At 51.7% G+C, this 17,560-nt stretch overlaps 3 protein-coding genes across 3 annotated transcripts; 2 read left to right on the top strand and 1 right to left on the bottom strand.

The window, feature by feature from the left end:
• Window positions 1-721: 721 nt before the first annotated feature.
• Window positions 722-10,958, top strand: LOC128278305 (transcription factor AP-2-epsilon). Its single transcript, XM_053017006.1, has 8 exons — window positions 722-766; window positions 1,352-1,582; window positions 1,657-1,821; window positions 6,334-6,541; window positions 9,897-10,095; window positions 10,268-10,532; window positions 10,613-10,780; window positions 10,848-10,958. The coding sequence occupies exons 1-8, from the start codon at window positions 722-724 to the stop codon at window positions 10,956-10,958; spliced, it is 1,392 nt and encodes a 463-aa protein (XP_052872966.1).
• Window positions 10,959-13,418: 2,460 nt separating this feature from the next.
• On the top strand, window positions 13,419-16,564 carry LOC128267893 (dihydrolipoyl dehydrogenase, mitochondrial). The gene is made up of 4 exons (XM_053004843.1): window positions 13,419-13,664; window positions 13,936-14,073; window positions 14,708-15,880; window positions 15,957-16,564. The coding sequence occupies exons 1-4, from the start codon at window positions 13,620-13,622 to the stop codon at window positions 16,110-16,112; spliced, it is 1,512 nt and encodes a 503-aa protein (XP_052860803.1). The 5' UTR covers window positions 13,419-13,619; the 3' UTR covers window positions 16,113-16,564.
• A 79-nt stretch (window positions 16,565-16,643) lies between these two features.
• Window positions 16,644-17,312, bottom strand: LOC128278520 (protein YIPF5-like). The gene has a single exon (XM_053017249.1). It carries the CDS (start codon window positions 17,310-17,312, stop codon window positions 16,644-16,646), a length of 669 nt encoding a protein of 222 aa, XP_052873209.1.
• Window positions 17,313-17,560: the final 248 nt, after the last annotated feature.

Here is a 17,560-nt window from a genome sequence, read left to right on the forward strand (position 1 = left end):
GGTGCAATTATCCGGCGACGGCCAAATCACAAAGGTCCATCAGGACCATCGGTGGCTTACCGCACCGATAATAACTTAATTGTCACAATTAATGCCATTCAGCTTTAATTTCTCTAATTCCGCGTGGAAAATGGTTCGACTTTAGCTTTTTCGCTTTCTTGCGTGATGTTATGTGACAAAGTTATGCAAATAGATAGTTTACAGTCCTGCGGCAGGCTCCTATGCGTTCGGGGATAGCTCATTATCTAATTTGTGTGTTATGAAATCGATCACCTATCTTGCAGCTCATAGCGTTTCCGTTTACTACACTCCCAGAAATCTGCAAACATTTTAAATGTGAATAATTGTGTCTACCATGTGGCAGTGTACAGTGTGACGAGCGATCGAAAAATTAGCTACAAAATGTTGATGACAGTTGGAGAAACTAATTTGAAAAGCATTCATTTGCGGTGCCGAATGAACATTCGAACCGATCTGACAATTTGTGGCTGATTCCGATCCTAGTGTGAGGTGCATTTCTACACTAACTCGCGCTCGCGGCACAAATCGACATCCAAGTGTTCATTGCCATTGCCAGCTGGTCGTTTCAAAAGCAATCACCGAAAACACCGCGGAATAAATTGTTTGCCAAACAAAGAAAAGGGCCACAACGAATTGAGAATTGAGACAACCGAAACCGATCAGCTGTGAGCACCGACTGCGACATCAAGCGACCCACAAAATGGCGTTGGCATACGTGGACATGTCAACCGTTATGGAAGCGCAGGTAAACCCGGAAAAGGCGACTGCCTCGCGCCCCAATGCCCATTCCAAATGGATGCGTTTTATCGCGGATAATTGTTTTAATTACAAACAAAATAATTTCCAATTCTTCGCCACGATTCGAAAGCATTTTATATGCTGGCCCCTCGGAAATGACAATCTCTGCCATCTCGCCAATGGGCTGCCGACGGTCGGCACACAACCTCAACTGTCCCGTTGATGAGGCTTTGATTACGCCGTTTTATGACGTCACATGGCCTGCTCCGTTTTTGTTTGTTTTTTCGGTTGTTTTATACGCAGCTGTCACCTGGGGCCGAGCTGGCCGAGGCCGTGATCCGACAGAATGTAGATATAAAATGTAGGCAACGGATTGACTGGCCATAAAGTTGGCGAATCGATAGCTGTGCTCTCTCTCTCCCTCTTCGTCTCTTGATAGATTCAGATCAAAACACGCGAAACTGAGCCGCATGGAGCCGTTCCACGGGCTCCGGGTTATCTGTCTGGTCCATCTTAGCTTAGCTTCGGATTCGCGAATTTATCGACGAAAAGGTTACTTATGAGTCATCCCGATTGGCCTCTCTTCCAACAGGAGCGGCTTACTAGTCATGGAGGCATAGGACTGTCGAGCGGAAGTCCTGCTTACACAACGCACGCCGGCGGGCACACGGGGCGCAACGGGCCAGCGAGTGGCCACGGCGCCAGTCACGGCGGTTCACACGGGCCCGGCCCAACGATGCATCACCAGACGCTGCAGACGGAGTTCCAGCCGCCCTACTTCCCGCCACCGTTCCACAGCGCCCAAAGTCCACCCCAGCAGCAGGTAGGTCAGCAGCGCCGGCCAACGCCGGGGCCGGGGCACCCAAAACTAACGCCGGATTTGGTCCCCCCCAACAGAACCATGGCCTGGATTATCTGAGCACGGATCCGTACGGGCAGCAGCTCTCCTCGCTGCACCACGCACCCTTGCATCACTACAACCAGCTGGCGGGGCTCAGACCGTCCCAGGAGCAGCTAGGACTCCACCGATCTCACCGCGAATCCGAGCTCCAGCATCATGTGGTAAGTGGCGCGCGAGAAAATTCCAACTCACCGCGGACCACCGCGGGGGGTACCGTCCTCCACCCTCAGCCCGCCACCCCAAAAAATCAGCTCCCGTTATCGCAACCGGAGGCCACTTTCGATCGGCGGTGAGTCGGGCGCACCCATCGTAAAGTCCACCGCGTTCTGTTTCCGTGGCCCGCCACAACGGCAGAGCCTTTCGTGGGGTGCCCGGAACCGGTCACCCGCCCGATCGGCACTCAATCAAAAGTCCGTTCCACCGGGACCCACCTCCCCGCGCTTACCATCACCCAAAAATGTGGTCCAAGCAATAAAACAAATCAACGTTGATTTCCTTCCTTCACCGTCGATCGATGATCGTTTCGCGGCCGACCCGCCTCTGCCTGCGCGATGCGCCTTTCCCCCCTCGCCCCACCCTCCGCCCAATTCACCGAAACAACCACGACACCACGAACCACGGGGACGGCCCCGGAGACGGAGATAAATGAGAAATGGGAACGAAATCGACCAAATGAGATCACACATTTTTGTTAATTAATTTTTATAAACTGCGCCCCGGACCGAACTTTAACATCCGGCGCGTTGGAGTGGCCACCCCCGGGGCGGGGAGGGGAGTGAGTGCTCGGCTCCTAGGTCGCCAGTGTCCATCACTCCAAATTGAGTCATTTGCACCGCGTGGCACCCCACGGGCACGGCGTCGGGCCGGCAGGCCGCTGACACCTCTTAGGGCGACCCGCGGTGCTTTCTTCGCTCCTTCGCTCCTGGCTACTAACATCATTATTTTGCTTTCCACCGAGCACCGATTCTTGGCCGCGTACTGTCGCTTTCTCCGGGCACGAGAAGCTGGCCGGCAGCTCACTCCTTGCCCCCGGTCCGCTGCAGCATTATTGAAAGTCATGTTGGGCTTGTTAGGGTCGAATTAATTTCCGAGGGACCCAAAACGGGACCGCCCGAGACCCGCGACGCCTCACGACGACGCGGCCAGTAACCTTGAGGAACCGTTTCCCAATCGTCCAGGGAACACGGCACTGTATGCGTGTGTGTGTGTGTGGTGGCCAAGCATTCCAAGAGCCCGCCCGTCAAGAAACGCAAATAAACTTCTTGCAAAACTATTTCGGTGCTACTTTGGGGCCTTCCCTCGCTCCGAGAAAACCCGACTTCGGCGAAGATTTCGGCGATGTCTGCGTGTCCCCGGCTCACGAGGCTTTTGTGGCCGACGAGAAACGGCGAGCCTTACGACGGGAACCTTGCTCGTTCCGCAAAATTTTAAAGGATAAATAGCTAACCCTCTTCTACGCAGTGCAGTGCGTCCCCCGCGCCACATCCGGCTGAGCAAATAATTTCTTAACTTTCACCCTTCCCGGTGCCGAACTTTGCCCGAAAGAACACGCTCGCGCTGCCGTCGCAAAGCGCCACCACCGTGCCTGCCGCGAGGGCGGCCTTTCCGTCGGGAAAGGGGGCCAAGCGGAGGAGCGGTCGGAAGAATGTCAACAATTTGGTATCATAAACGATAGAATATTTATCATCATCATCATGCCCATTCATACACGATGTAACTGGCGGCGGCCACTGCGTCCCGGGCGTCGTCCTTCGCCGTCTCGATCGATTACCGAGCGCTGCGCGATTTCTTGTGGGCGGTGGAGCAATTTAATAAAGTCGATTAACGCGCTCGCGCGCGCAAGGTGGCTTCGGCGTAGGGAATATGTTTTATGCGAAGGGATTTTTTTTTTCTTTTGTCGACCAGCTTCTCGGTGCTGCGCCGCTCGCACAGTTCCAGCCAATCTGGCCGGAAGGAATTTCCATAAATACTCGATTGACTCGCGGGATCGATATCTCGGGGCTCTCGGGGCTCTTGAATAGCACGATTCGCTGAAACCGAGGGGCGGTACGGGGGCGCTCAAGAGATAACGGCCGGAGATGGGGGCGAAACCGAAAGAGTGCAGAAAATTCTCGCATAGTTCTCTAACTACTTTTCTGCAGCCACCGAGCCGGGAGCGCCAAGAACTGGCCCCGCTTCTTCTGAGCGCTTGTGATGTTTCAAATCCCCTTTTTTTATTTCTGGTCAGATATTTTGTGCTTCGGCCGATAAGACTCATAAGAAAAATAAAATATTATTTCGAGAACATAACAGCTTGATTGGTACCTATGAAACAGGTTTAGAATGAAAAAAACCCTATTTTAGTCAAAGTATGTGCCATCTTTCTATAATTTTGAGGAGAATACGTCGGAAGAATTGTTCCTCTTGTGAAGCAAACCTCAAACTTCAAGCCATTTGGCCGCACTTTACGAAAGGATTGAAGCGCAGCTCAGTAAGGGTGCAAGTCTGATGAGTTACCGGCATGTAAAAGTAATTCCCGATTAATTCGTAAATCGTTTTCGTTATCGATGTTTCAAAAGAGGAACAGGAAAATCACTTTGTGGTGGCTTTTTTGGTATTAGGGCCGTTTTTCATCCAAAACATCCAAACGATGTTGATAGTATTCTTGGACTTACCCCTGATCTTTTACGCCTCAAATTCTCAAAATGAATGAATCAGCAGTCCCATTTGAAACCCATTTTCCGATCTTCTGGATCAAGAAGGTTCCTTGAGTAGGATTGAACTGATCCGTGAGTTGTGGCTGTGTATGGGTGTCATCTTCGTCCAAAGGAATTTGCAATTCGGTGTCTTTTTTCAAGAGCATGCTCGCCGTAGTACCATCGACAAGCATCCGATGCGATTTTGCAACAGTTTTCTTCGAACGGTGGCAGAAAACCGATGATATCGGCATTTCGCAATTTTCAGACACAAATGCCGACATCTTCAAAGGCCCTCAAACGTAAATTGCAGAGCAAAACGTGTTCGATTTCCTCAATTTACTCCCAAAAAATGCTATATTTTTTGGTAAAGCCTGTCCCACGTTAAATCGGGAAAAGTTGTATGTTTTCTAGCAGCGCCTCTGATGGTCGGATTTCAAATGTTTTAACAGCTATGTCTTCGGTAAACATTCTACTTTCAGTGCTGAAAGTTTCATCTTTATACGCGGAGTTTACAGAAAGTTATGCTTAATTGAACTCGGAAGAAGAAAAATAATTGTGCACAATCACGCCAAGAACCCCACGTGGTCTGCTTTAAAAATCTCAAAAACACAAAAATTCGCCAAATCAACTGTATATGCTGTGCTCCACCGTTTCTGGCAACCCAATACCATAAACCGAAAGATTCAGAGTAGGTGTCGTAGTGGAATATACGACCGGCAGCTGATCTGGAAGGTTTTGAGATCAATTAAGGCAAGTCCTGGATCTCCGGTTCGGGATATTGCAAAAAAAATCGTGCTAGCAGAAGTACTGTCCAGAGGATCTGTCTATGAAAAAGCTAGTGTTTTTTTCTTGCATGTAAGCATCGAAAGAGAACACTTAAGCAAAACCTTGTCGCTAAAATACGCGCTTGAAAGTTATACGAGAAGGTTCTGACGAGGTAAAAAGGATGCTTGCTTATGGACGACGAAATATACATGAAAATGGATTTTGGACAGCTTCCTGGACCAAAATGTTATCTCGCCACGGCACGGAGAGATGTCCTCTCCAAGTTCAAATTTGTATTCGCCAATAAATTTACACGGAAGTTAATGATCTGACAAGGAATTCGCACCCGTGGACAGAAAACCAAGGTTTTCATCACAAACACGATGATGAACTCAACGCTGTACAAGGAAGAGTGCCTCGAAAAGCGGGTTATATCATTTATTAGGTCACACAAAGGTCCGGTTAAGTTTTAGCCTGATTTGGCAAGCTGCCACTACAACATGGAAGTAGTTCAGTAGTACCGTGACAATAAGGTGGATTTCATCGCAAAGGATATCAACCCACCAAATTGCCCTGAACTCCGTCCAATCGAAAATTATTGGGCAATAATCAAATGGAAGTTGCAGAAGACTAGAAAAGTGATGTAGGATGCTGCAGAGATGGCAATAAATTGGAAAAAATCAGCCACTGAGGTGGACCAGAAGATTGTGCAGAAAATAATGGCGCGCATTCCAAAGAAAGTTCGAGGTTTCATCCGACCACCAACAAAATAAATTTACGAAATTTTTCTCTTAAAGTACAATAAAATACCTTCATTTTGACACCTTGACATGTTTCCTACGACAAACCAACCCCGAGATAGAGCTAATGCAATTGTTCCCGATTTTACGTGGGACAGGCTTTAGTCCTACACTTGCGGTTACGACAAATATCTTATTTTTATCTTTCCATAAACGGAACAATTTATGTGTTTGGAGCAAAAATATCAATGGCGAATTATGCACCTTTTCACAAATCTCTACTACAATCTACTCTAATCTTCCGTCGTTGGGACCGAAGAGTGCTGCAAATAAAAACAGCATAATTCAGTTGACAAACAACGCGTCAAAAAGGTCATCGGGAAGGCGCTTCCCTGTGCAAGCTTTCGATAAGCATCTAAAATCCCTCTTTCGGGCTAATTATTTATCACGCGCTAACATCTCTCGGTTCTTTCTCTATCTCCCATTGCAGACGCAACTGTCGCACGGCTTCCCGTACCCCGACCGGCGCAGCGACTACAGCGGGTCGATCGGTTCCGGGGCCGGTGCAACGCGGCTCGGTGCCCACGAACATGACCCACTGGCCCTGCACCAGGCCCTGCAGAGTGCCGTCGACGATGGTCAAAACCCGGTGATAGACGAAAACGCTGGCTTCATGAGCGATCTGCCGATGCTGAAAAGTAAGTGCAATCGAACGAAAGACTCCAGCGCCACGGCAAGCGGCGAACCCCGGACGGCGGCGGCGGCCGTCCCGGGCTGTAGCTAATAATTAGCCAGCCAACTAGCCAGCCAGTTGCCCGTTAATAACTCCATTGAGCACCCGAGCCCGGCGCACACAATCGCCCTCCCGGGTCCCGGGTGTTGCGTTGCAGATGGGCCGTCCGGGATGCAAACAAAAACATGCCGCTCCCGAATCTGACACCTTCCGACCGATGCCTCGCCTAGGACCTCTCTCTCTCTCTCGATCCCGGACGATCGCAGTGGGAAGCGGCGAGCCGGGACCGGGACACACCGGCACGCCACAGTACACCTCTAATTCGCTCAGTGTGGAGCCTCATATTACAGCCTCTCCACCCGACAGCGAGCCCGTTGACGGGCGTTGCGTGCTCCTGTTGCACCCCTGCCGCGTCCATTCGACGGTTTTCGAGGTGGCGAACACGAGCGACATGTTTTTGCGCCTCGCCAGCCATAATGGCGCGCACACGTAGCCATCACAATGCCCAAGTATCCTCGTATCGATAATGCCCGCATCGAATGACGGCCATAGCTGCCGTCCGGGGTTTCTCTTTCTTTCCCGAAGCCGAATCCTCCGAGAGCCGCCGTACCCGGGCTGTACACAATTTGGCACAAATTGCGCTCCAGCAAAGCCCTTTTGGAGCGAGCGAATGGTATGATGTCTACATTAACGACCCGAACTTGAACCGTGCCGCGAAGGACTACTTACTGGCCGCGGTTGAGGCCGGGTAATTAATGTTCGATTTGTGGGTTTCATTCGGCCGCAGTTCAAAAGTGTGGTGCGTGAGCGTGTTAATAGCCTGCGCCCCGTACCCGCCGCCGTTAGCGAGGCCCTTTCCAATTTCACCACTCGTGCCGCTGACCGTTGGTCCGAGATTCCCCGAGCGCGTGTGCATGTGTTCGGGACACCCGTAGCCCGATCTTATCGGTCCCGATCTATGTCTCACCGACCGCCGTCTCTTCCGCCTCCACCGCTTGCCGATCGATGCGCCCCGCAGGAGCCATCAGTCGAACCTCTGGCTGGCTGGCTGGCAGGAGGAAGTGTCCACATATCGCGATCGAGCTCGATGACACCCGGTTGACAATATTAGTATGCTAATGAGCCCCTCCCTACCGCACCACTTGCCTCTGCCCGGGGGAGGATTTCGGTTTCCTCTTTCCGTGTTCCCACAGGCACGGGGGGGCCGGATCAAAAACCGGGACACTCGGAGCTGAGATTCCGGCGCGATACACCCATTCTAAACCGGAGCCATATATAATGCCACGCCAATGTGTCCACCAGCGACCGGCCCGGACCGGGTTGGAGCAGTCGCTGGACGGGCATGTTCCCTGTCAACCCTGTGTGCGCTCCAGTTAGGGCGCAGCAACACTGTCTGACCGGACCTTCACTCGGTGCTGCCCAAGTTGGGGTCCCCGGGTGCATCTTGGGACATTCTTCCTTCCAGGCTGCGAGAAGTGATAATAGGACACTGGCCACCACCGAGGAAAATTGGCCCCCGGGGGAAGTGAACCCGGGCGTAGGATACAGTTTCCGGGCCGGAACGCGCGTGAACGCGATCCGTTGAAACGCTACCAATATTTATGGCTGCGTTTATGGCGTTGTACTTATTAGCATTTTCAACCCGGGAATGCATCGCTGCAGAAGGGCTGGCTGGAATCTGAAATCCGATTTCCGGTAGCACGGAATGTCACGCGCTGCCCTGCCTACGGCGGCGGCGGCGGCGACGATACTGCTACCGGGCACCGAATTCGGTATTCCGTGGAATGTTAAGCGGTTGCGGCCGGTGCGGGTATCTCTTTCGCCTTTTAAAGGGCTACACCGTCGGCCCGTCGGTCGATTGTTTCGGCGACCGGCGCGTGAAAGACGGAAGATAGCCCGGCAAATTCTAACGGCCTTTTGGGGGTCGAGCTAAACCGGGAGGTTTATTGCACCGGGCCTCTAATTCACTTCCCAGGTCTCTTAATCCCGAGCTGACGCACAACTGAAGTCAACTGATTGTCCGAACCCGAATTCACGCACTCACGCGCCCGTCCCTGGGCAGATCTCATTCGGAAGCCCCACCGATAGCGAAATATGTTTTCTCGGAACGCATCAAACGAAGAATCTCTTTGCATCTCGGCTCGGCTCGTATCGGCTTCCCGAATCTTCGAAACGGTTCGAAGGCCTGCAGCAGGCCGGGCAGTAAGTAAGAGGCGAAGAGTGGAATCGCGTGTATCAAACCTCCCGGCCGAAAGGCTAGCCGTCGTCTAGCGTAAGGTGTGCCGTGCACATCGACGGAATAGACACAACGAAGGACAGGGCAGAAGAAAAAAAGTCAAACACTAGGAATAAAACACACAACGAAACCGAAACATAAACATTCGTTGTCGACGTCCGCCGCGGACGGTCGGTCGTACCGCAATAATCTCACCAAAGCGTTTAAATTAAAAGGCACACGATAAGATCTTGGCCGTTTTTAGGCCTTTCATCTAGAATTGGCTAATCGCGGCGCGCCCGGTGGCTCGGGTGGAAGCCCGGTTTTATGTAGCGACCACTGCCGCCCCTCTCGCTCTCGCTCCCTCGGTGGCCGGTGGGTGAGTCAACTAAATCCGTACCACCGTCAGGGAGGTGGAATCAAATCAACGGAGAAAAAAAACGAGATATCTGCGGCATGGTGAAAGACATGGCGGCTCCCTGGTACGCCCAACCCGGACAATTGAACCCATTTGCGAAGCGCGCCAAAAAGGATCACCACCACCACACGGCGGTGAGACTCCATTTCTGGGCACACAAAACGCACCCCGCGGGTGCGGAACCTGGTGACCGACCGACGGCGGCTTTCGGCGCGGGTCAAGTCCACGGCGCGCGAAACTTTGTGGCCATTTCATTTATCATCGTTCTTCTATCCTGTTACGAAATCCAAAAGCGTTGACATTAAAGCAACCGACACTCACCGCTTTCTGTGGTTGCTACGATGTCAAATACATTTGTACGATTTTTGATACTTCAACAACTCAGCCCGAAACAGAATGTTTTCATACGTCACTTTAACGCATCGCAGTGTGCTGCGGAAGAGCGTGCTCCTCTAAATGCTCGTCCTCGTGGTACACTGTGACCCAAAATGCTCGCGTACCTTCGCCATCCTTCGCCACATTCCCGGCTCGCCATCCCGAACGGCGCATACCACAGGGGCAGGTTCGGGTTTAAAACCAGAGCATCTGTAGCGAGTTCAATGTCACATCCCGGGGATGAATTCCCCTTGCCAAACACACACACGCACAGGAACGGGAAAAATAACCTCCGGCATTCTTCCTCGGCAGACTTCCCCATCACCGACATCAAGAAGGACAGCAGCCAAATCAACATCGGTTCACCGAGCGACGTGTTCTGTTCCGTTCCCGGGCGACTCAGTCTCCTGTCGAGCACCTCAAAATACAAAGTGACGGTGGCGGAAGTGCAGCGCCGGCTGTCGCCGCCCGAGTGTCTCAACGCGTCGCTCCTCGGTGGTGTCTTGAGACGGTAAGTCATTCCGCGGGTTGTCGAATTTGATTCACTCGTTTCGGTTTTTTTCCCCTTCCTTCGACACTAAACGTGATTAATTGACTGCCGACTGGCGTCACGGTCACCGATGAAGTTATAATTAATCCATCATTAACGATATCACGGTTTCCGATTCTCGCGCGCGGCACAGGGCGAAGAGTAAAAACGGCGGTCGGCTGCTGAGGGAAAAGTTGGAAAAGATCGGCCTCAACCTGCCGGCCGGGCGGCGCAAGGCGGCGAACGTAACGCTGCTGACGTCGCTGGTCGAGGGCGAAGCGATCCATCTGGCCCGCGACTTTGGGTACGTGTGCGAAACCGAGTTCCCGGCGCGCCAGGTTGCCGAATATCTGTCCCGCCAGTACTCGGAACCGCAGGAGTCGTACCGGAGGAAGGAGCTGCTGCTCAACACCAAGCAGGTAAGCGCCGTTTTGTGTCTTGGCAGAAAACCCGGAGGAAGACACTCGCTTAACGTTTGGGTTCTCCCTTTTGTCACCAGGTCACCAAGGAACTGATGGACTTGCTGAACCAAGACCGATCACCGCTCTGCAATACCAGACCGCAGCACATCCTGGACCCATCGATACAGCGACACCTGACGCACTTTTCGCTGATCTCGCACGGGTTCGGGTCGCCGGCCATCGTTGCCGCCCTGACTGCAATTCAGGTGAGTGGAGCCTCGCAACCCCCCGCAGCACGACCCTCTAACCCACATTCTTCGCACCCGTCCACAGAACTATCTGAACGAGTCCATCAAGCACCTGGACAAGATGTACCCTGGCAACGGTGGCAGCATGGTCACGTCGTCGCTAGACAAGAACAAAATGGACAGCGACAAGAAATGACAGTTATAAAATTATCTGTTCACTAAAATTGACCGATTTTAGTGGAGCCGAAGCGAGTCGAAGCGGTGACCGCCGAGCGGGTTTTAGGACGACGGCCGATGGGCGATGATGGGGCTGACGGACATCGTAAAATATCTGCAACACCTCTGACGAACCAGCACTGCACCGACACAAAATCACAACATTTAAGCGATATAAGCGGCCACCTGGCACCAGACAAAAACGAAAGCAGAGAGACAGAGAAAGAGACAGAGAGAGAGAGAGTTGATGGATGAAACAATCAATTTCCTTCGTTGTAAAGTATTAACAATGGTGTAAGAATGGCGCACTGCTCGTTTCTTTTCGCGTCGCGTTAAGCTAGGAAGGATAAAACAAATGTGATGTAAGCAAAAACAAAAAAATAAGCGTTAAAAACAACGGTTACAGTATGAGATTTCAAAACGGCGAGCTACTCATATACAGACGCACAGGAATCGGTGAAGCGAATGCCACCTTCAGCATAGATAACATTAATTGCTAGTTCATAGAGCATCGGGTGCGATCCACCGATTCGAGTTTAGCGTTTAGTTGTTTTGTTTTCACCCCGTCACTGGACCCGGTCTCTCCACAGCATATCCGTTAAGCCCGTAGCGTTAGTATCCAAGAATGATCAAGTATTATTTAGTCGTCGGGCGTCGTTGATAGTGCTTTCTTTCTTGTGATAAAGGTATTATTTAATGTGTATCTAGACGAACCGAGATAAGCTAGCGAAATGTTTTCCGCACGTTCACCGACTCCGCACCGCACAGCCTTCGGCATGTTTCATTTTCACTTCATTTGGACTTCGGACCGCAGATTACAGTTTTGGATCCACGTTTTTTGATATTATTTATTTTAGACTTACTTTAGAACACCACAAAGATGATGCAGTGCAACACAAAGTTACAAATGGGGATGTGCCAAAATTTACACAAAGTTCTCTACAACAACCACACAGCCACCCAGAATGCGCCATACTAGCCGATGAAAATTCGAGTGCCAAAATTGTTCTTCCGCAGCCATGCTACCGAAACGAAAAGCAGAGTCCCGTTTTCTTTCTCCTATTGCCAACGATCCAGGCTACTACCAGCAACATCGTGAAGTGCCATCGCTGACCGCGGGGCGGCGGTCTTGATCGTTTGGATGTGCTGATCAGCCTCAGTTTTGCCATAAGCACTTTCCCATCGACGAGTGTGAGTGTAATGACCCGGTAACTTGCCAACCAAACAAATGGTGTAAAGTCTTAAGAAAGAGAGAAAAAATGCGCCAAACCGTCTCTGTAAATTTGAACCACAAGATGGAACCTCATCAGTCGACTGCTCCTACTCGCAGCAGCACAGCGAATGTAACATTTCGAAAAAGCACTTCCACCACACTAATAATACCATCACCCCCCGGCGGACCGGGGGATCTGTACAAAATGCGAACAAAATCAAATGCGCGAACACTACCACGGAAAGGCTCTAGCTTAATCGCCCCCTCGGGCAGCATGCCCGAGTAGCACACAGAACAAAACCAATTACTAGTAAAATAGCGCACCACCCGTTCCCGACGGATGGAGGGTAGCTTTGAGTAAACGTATATAAAAGATTGTAAGATTAGTGCAAACGGAACGGGAGGATTCCCAGAAATAAATTTGAATCATTTATTTCAAATTTGACATCATTCCATTTTACGGCATATCCTTAGTAAGATATATAACGAGATCTGAAAGCATTACAAAATATATAAAGCTTACGGGAAAGCGAAGCGAAAGGGGTTAAGTCCAGAGCTGGCCACACAGAGCGATCGGATGGGGGAGAGCGTTGAAACGCTGGAGGGTCCTGTGCCCGTTTCGAATTCGTTTTTCGAAATCATTTTTGAACCCATAACTCAAAGCCAAACCACGGGCAAATCAGCACTCAAAATGTCCACAGTGCACAAAATCCCTCAAAATGAACGACGGAATCCGTGTAATAAAATTCGTGACGTGATTGTCGAAGCACCGAACACTTAAATAAACACACACATGACTTGGAGACACGTTAATCGTTTTGAGTGTAACCCGCGGCGAAACAAATGTAAAAATACAGACAAACGCAGAACGCACGAACAAAACGAGGTGCATTCGGAGCTACGAGAAAAATAAAACTGTTTATGAAGTACATTTCTGAACTATTGAAAATTTAAATTAAATAAAATATATATTTTAAACTCAGCCGCTGGCCTTTTCTCCCCAATTATTCCCCAACCGATGGGACCGATCAATCCTTTTCTTAGGTAATCTTTGATAATGTTATCAGCTCGGTTGAATCAGCTGGAAATGCATCCCCAAAGCGAACCCAACGAAACAGCTTAACAAAACGAACATCGGCGGGCTGTCAAAGTGACACTTCAAACGGTGACGTTTCTTTTTTTTCGCCCTGAACTGTCAGAAACAGTACGGTGGTGTGCGTGTTTCGCGAAAAGTGCGAGTACACACGGTCGCGGAAAGTACATATTGCTTGCGGTACTTCGCGACATCCGAACTCGAACGAGGGATCCGACTTACGGGCGACCGCCACTACAAGAAGACCCGCGCAGCCGCCTCACCCCGGTCTCCAGTGTTTAGTTGCCAGTGAGCAAAGGATTCTGCCGTCCCCGCCAGCCGCAGTGTGTGCCATCATGATGCGGTCCAACATTCGCTATTTGGTCAACGTTGCCGTCAAGGTGAGTGAGCTGGTGGTGGCGCGGGCCGTGCCGCTCTCCGTGCTGTTCAGAACCGCACAGAAAAAGGGAACCGATTATGCAATCCCCATCAAACTTCGTAATCGCCTGCGTGCACGCGCGCCGTGGCCATCGGCGGATTGTGGATTCCTTTGGGCCGTGGACAGTGTTTCGGTACCATCGTAGGCGCGCCGTGAACATGATGCATGCGATAAAAATCCACACGTCTTGACGGTTTTGCGATAACCGGCTCTCGATGTCTTTTACACTACAGGGCAACGCTAGCCTGCGGAACCATGGAGCGGTTCTGGGTCGCTGCTACTCGACAACGCACGATGCCGACCTGGTCGTGATCGGTTCCGGCCCCGGCGGGTATGTGGCCTCCATCAAAGCAGCCCAGCTGGGAATGAAGGTAAGCCTCGCTCGCGCCCGTGTGACCGCCGGAAACCGTAAGATAGGACCCCAGGCGATTAGACACCGTCAACAACACGACTGATAAGAACGGCGAATGATGATCCAAAAGTGATAATTGGAGGCAGGGCCGCGCTTCTGACGGATTGATTTGTGTTCACGAAGCGCGTCAAACGAACTCAAGGTCACCGCACGTTGCACCGGACAAGATGGACAAATTTTTGAAGTGAAAGTGAAGTTGTTGCGATTGGAGATAGGCACAATGCGCAATAGGCAGCCGAGCGGACCGATGCTGGACATTGGAACCGCCGAACATTCTCGGTTGAGAAAAAGCTAAACAAAATTCCATTAGCGGCGTCGAATACATTGTTGCGTCGCGGGAGACGCGCGCTGACCATGTGTCCGGTGTTATTAATAAACACAGCGCGCTTGAGTCAGCTGAGTGCGCGGTCAGTACTGGATCGCCGTGGGGCAACAATGTTGCCCTCTGCGTACCCGTGACGCACGCATGATCTGTGTGCGGCGGGAGACTCGCGTGCTCTCTCGCACTTTACGTAACGCGCTTCTGCAATGTTTTTAACGACTTTTCTCTCCTTATTTTTATTGCAAACAAAATATGCACTTTGGCCGCGCAGACCGTGTGTATCGAGAAGAATGACACACTCGGCGGAACGTGCCTTAACGTGGGTTGCATCCCTTCGAAGGCACTCCTGAACAACTCGCACTACTACCACATGGCGCACTCGGGCGATCTGGCCAGCCGCGGCATTCTGGTCGACAATGTGCGGCTCGATTTGAGTGTGCTGATGGACCAGAAATCGAAAGCGGTCAAATCGCTGACCGGCGGCATCGCGCAGCTGTTCAAGAAGAACAAAATCACACACATCAACGGATTCGGCTCGATCACCGGCCCCAACACGGTGGTGGCGAAGAAGGCGGACGGTAGTGAGGAAACGGTCAACACGAAGAACATTCTTATCGCGACCGGCTCCGAAGTGACCCCGTTCCCGGGTGTCGAAGTTGACGAGGAAACGATCGTGTCGTCGACCGGAGCGCTGAAGCTGAAAGAAGTGCCCCGCCGGCTCGGTCTAATCGGTGCCGGTGTAATCGGTCTCGAGTTGGGCTCGGTTTGGGGCCGGCTGGGTGCCGAGGTGACGGCCATCGAGTTCCTGAGCACGATCGGCGGCGTTGGCATCGATCAGGAGGTTTCGAAAAGCTTCCAGAAGATTCTCGTCAAACAGGGCATGAAGTTTATGCTCGGCACCAAGGTAATGAGTGCGGCCAAGACCGGCAGCGCTGTATCGGTTACGGTCGAGAACGTCAAGGATGGTTCGCAGCAGAATCTGGAGTTTGATGTGCTGCTCGTGTGCGTCGGACGTCGCCCGTACACCGAGTCGCTCGGACTGGAGAACGTTGGCATCGTGAAGGACGACCGAGGCCGTGTGCCGGTCAACAGCCAGTTCCAGACGATCGTGCCGAGTGTGTACGCCATCGGTGACTGCATCCACGGACCGATGCTGGCCCATAAGGCGGAGGATGAAGGCATCGTGTGCGTTGAGGGTATGCTCGGAGGGCACGTACACATCGACTACAACTGTGTACCGAGCGTGGTCTACACGCACCCGGAGGTTGCCTGGGTGGGCAAGAACGAGGAAGAGCTGAAGGCCGAAGGTGTCGCGTACAACGTCGGCAAGTTCCCGTTCGCGGCGAATTCGCGTGCCAAAACGAACAACGATACCGATGGTTTCGTGAAGGTGCTGGCTGACAAGCAAACGGACCGTGTGCTCGGCGTGCACATCATTGGACCGGTAAGTTTTCAACCGCCCTGCGGCCAAGCAGTTACCTCTGAACGTCCGCCCTATACGCCTTTCCGTTTTGTTGCAGGCCGCCGGTGAACTAATCAACGAGTCGGTGCTTGCGATGGAATACGGTGCATCGGCCGAAGATGTGGCCCGTGTTTGCCATGCTCACCCAACCTGCGCCGAGGCCCTGCGAGAGGCGCATACGGCAGCTAGCTTCGGCAAACCGATCAACTTTTAATTTGTAACAAATCAATATCATAAAGCTCCACCACCCGCCCCCCCTCCGCCAGTGGCCACTCAGAAGCAAATGTGTAAAAAGAGCGCATACAAAACAAACCCCAGTTCCAGTCAACGATGGCGAGAGGAGGTCAGCCACGGTGAGATGTGAAATACTGCCGGCTCTGAGACGGCAAGCTCTAACGGGAACCAGTAAGTTTACTACGGAACGAGCGAGAACCGTAAGATGGTGCAAATCGTACTTTAAGTAGTTGCGCCACGAAACCAAAAGCAAATCCCTACTTTTGAAAAGCGTCGATGGTTTTTCCCCCACCGTACGCGATCCCGGGCACCGCGGGACGCAGAACGGCGGTTCGAATCTGGATTATTGGATAGAGATTTCTACTGCAAAAAAAGAGAACGCAAAAAAGCAAGTAAAGCGAAACACGAAAGCAACATTATTTATTAGTCATACGTCCGGCTTCGTTCTTCATTGATCCGATGACACTATGAACGGATAGAGTCGCCTAACTCGTTTTACTGATTTCTGGGCTCAAAAGAGTATTAAAAGAGCGAACTGTAAGTATAGCAGTGCGGAAGGGTACGCCAACAAGCATCGCTGGTTTGGATCGCCCGTCATCAGGCAGAACATTTTGCTGGATTTACTGCTTGCCAGAACGATAGCGGCGCCGGTAAAGACCATGCCGTAGCAATTGTTCAAGGGAATCAGCATGGATACGATGGACAGGCAGACAATGGGTAGCAAACTGTAACCGAGCACACTAGAAACGCCGGAGATACTGACAAAAGATTCACCTGTTTGGCCCATCAGGTAAATCAGACAGTACATGGCGACGATCGAGACCACCGATAGGCGGTAGATGTTGCCGAATTCGATTTTGCTGTTCGATATTGAAAGGCAAACGGCCAGCACCAGCAAGAACACCAGCGGACCGGCCAAGTCATTTTCCTTGAACAAACAGTCTGGCGTGTCCTTAAAGCTTCGAGCGTGGAACGGGTTGAGTACGGCGAGTGATTTTTCCACAATTTGTCGGGGATAAATTTTCAGCTCGTCCAACAGCGGCGGTTCATCAAGTTCCGATTCGTTGCTGTGCTCAAAGGTTTGAAAATTGTGCAGCTCTGCCTCACCGAGAGAGAAGGCGAAGTCCTGCGATACACTGCTCGTCTCTTCCCAGAAGAGTCCATTCGATTCGTTTTCCATTAGCGAACGAGGGGCAGCAATCCTCGCAACGTTCTGATTTCGCGTTTCAAATCGAACAATCTCGCCCTGCGAAGTGGCCGCTGCGCAAAAGGTTACCGAAAGGCCGTCCTTCAAAGTCGCGGTGTTCAGTTTGCCGCGTATGGGTTAGTTTTGCCGGGCAACCATCGGTCGCTTGTAATCGCACTGACCGAGCACAGGCATTTGTAGCCTGCTGCGGTAGCCACTGAACCTGCAGCCGTAAACCGTGC

The sequence above is a fragment of the Anopheles cruzii genome, chromosome 2 (assembly GCF_943734635.1).
Source record: "Anopheles cruzii chromosome 2, idAnoCruzAS_RS32_06, whole genome shotgun sequence".
Classification (NCBI taxonomy): Eukaryota; Metazoa; Arthropoda; class Insecta; order Diptera; family Culicidae; genus Anopheles; species Anopheles cruzii.

Excerpts from the sequence above, each read along its gene's own strand:
- LOC128278305 (XM_053017006.1), top strand. The coding sequence starts at position 722 with ATGGCGTTGGCATACGTGGACATGTCAACCGTTATGGAAGCGCAG. Across the intron at positions 767-1,351 it reads CAACCGTTATGGAAGCGCAG|GAGCGGCTTACTAGTCATGG; the intron begins GTAAACCCGGAA and ends CTCTTCCAACAG. Across the intron at positions 1,583-1,656 it reads AAAGTCCACCCCAGCAGCAG|AACCATGGCCTGGATTATCT; the intron begins GTAGGTCAGCAG and ends CCCCCCCAACAG.
- LOC128267893 (XM_053004843.1), top strand. The coding sequence starts at position 13,620 with ATGATGCGGTCCAACATTCGCTATTTGGTCAACGTTGCCGTCAAG. Across the intron at positions 13,665-13,935 it reads TGGTCAACGTTGCCGTCAAG|GGCAACGCTAGCCTGCGGAA; the intron begins GTGAGTGAGCTG and ends TTTACACTACAG. Across the intron at positions 14,074-14,707 it reads CAGCCCAGCTGGGAATGAAG|ACCGTGTGTATCGAGAAGAA; the intron begins GTAAGCCTCGCT and ends TTGGCCGCGCAG.
- LOC128278520 (XM_053017249.1), bottom strand. The coding sequence starts at position 17,312 with ATGGAAAACGAATCGAATGGACTCTTCTGGGAAGAGACGAGCAGTGTA.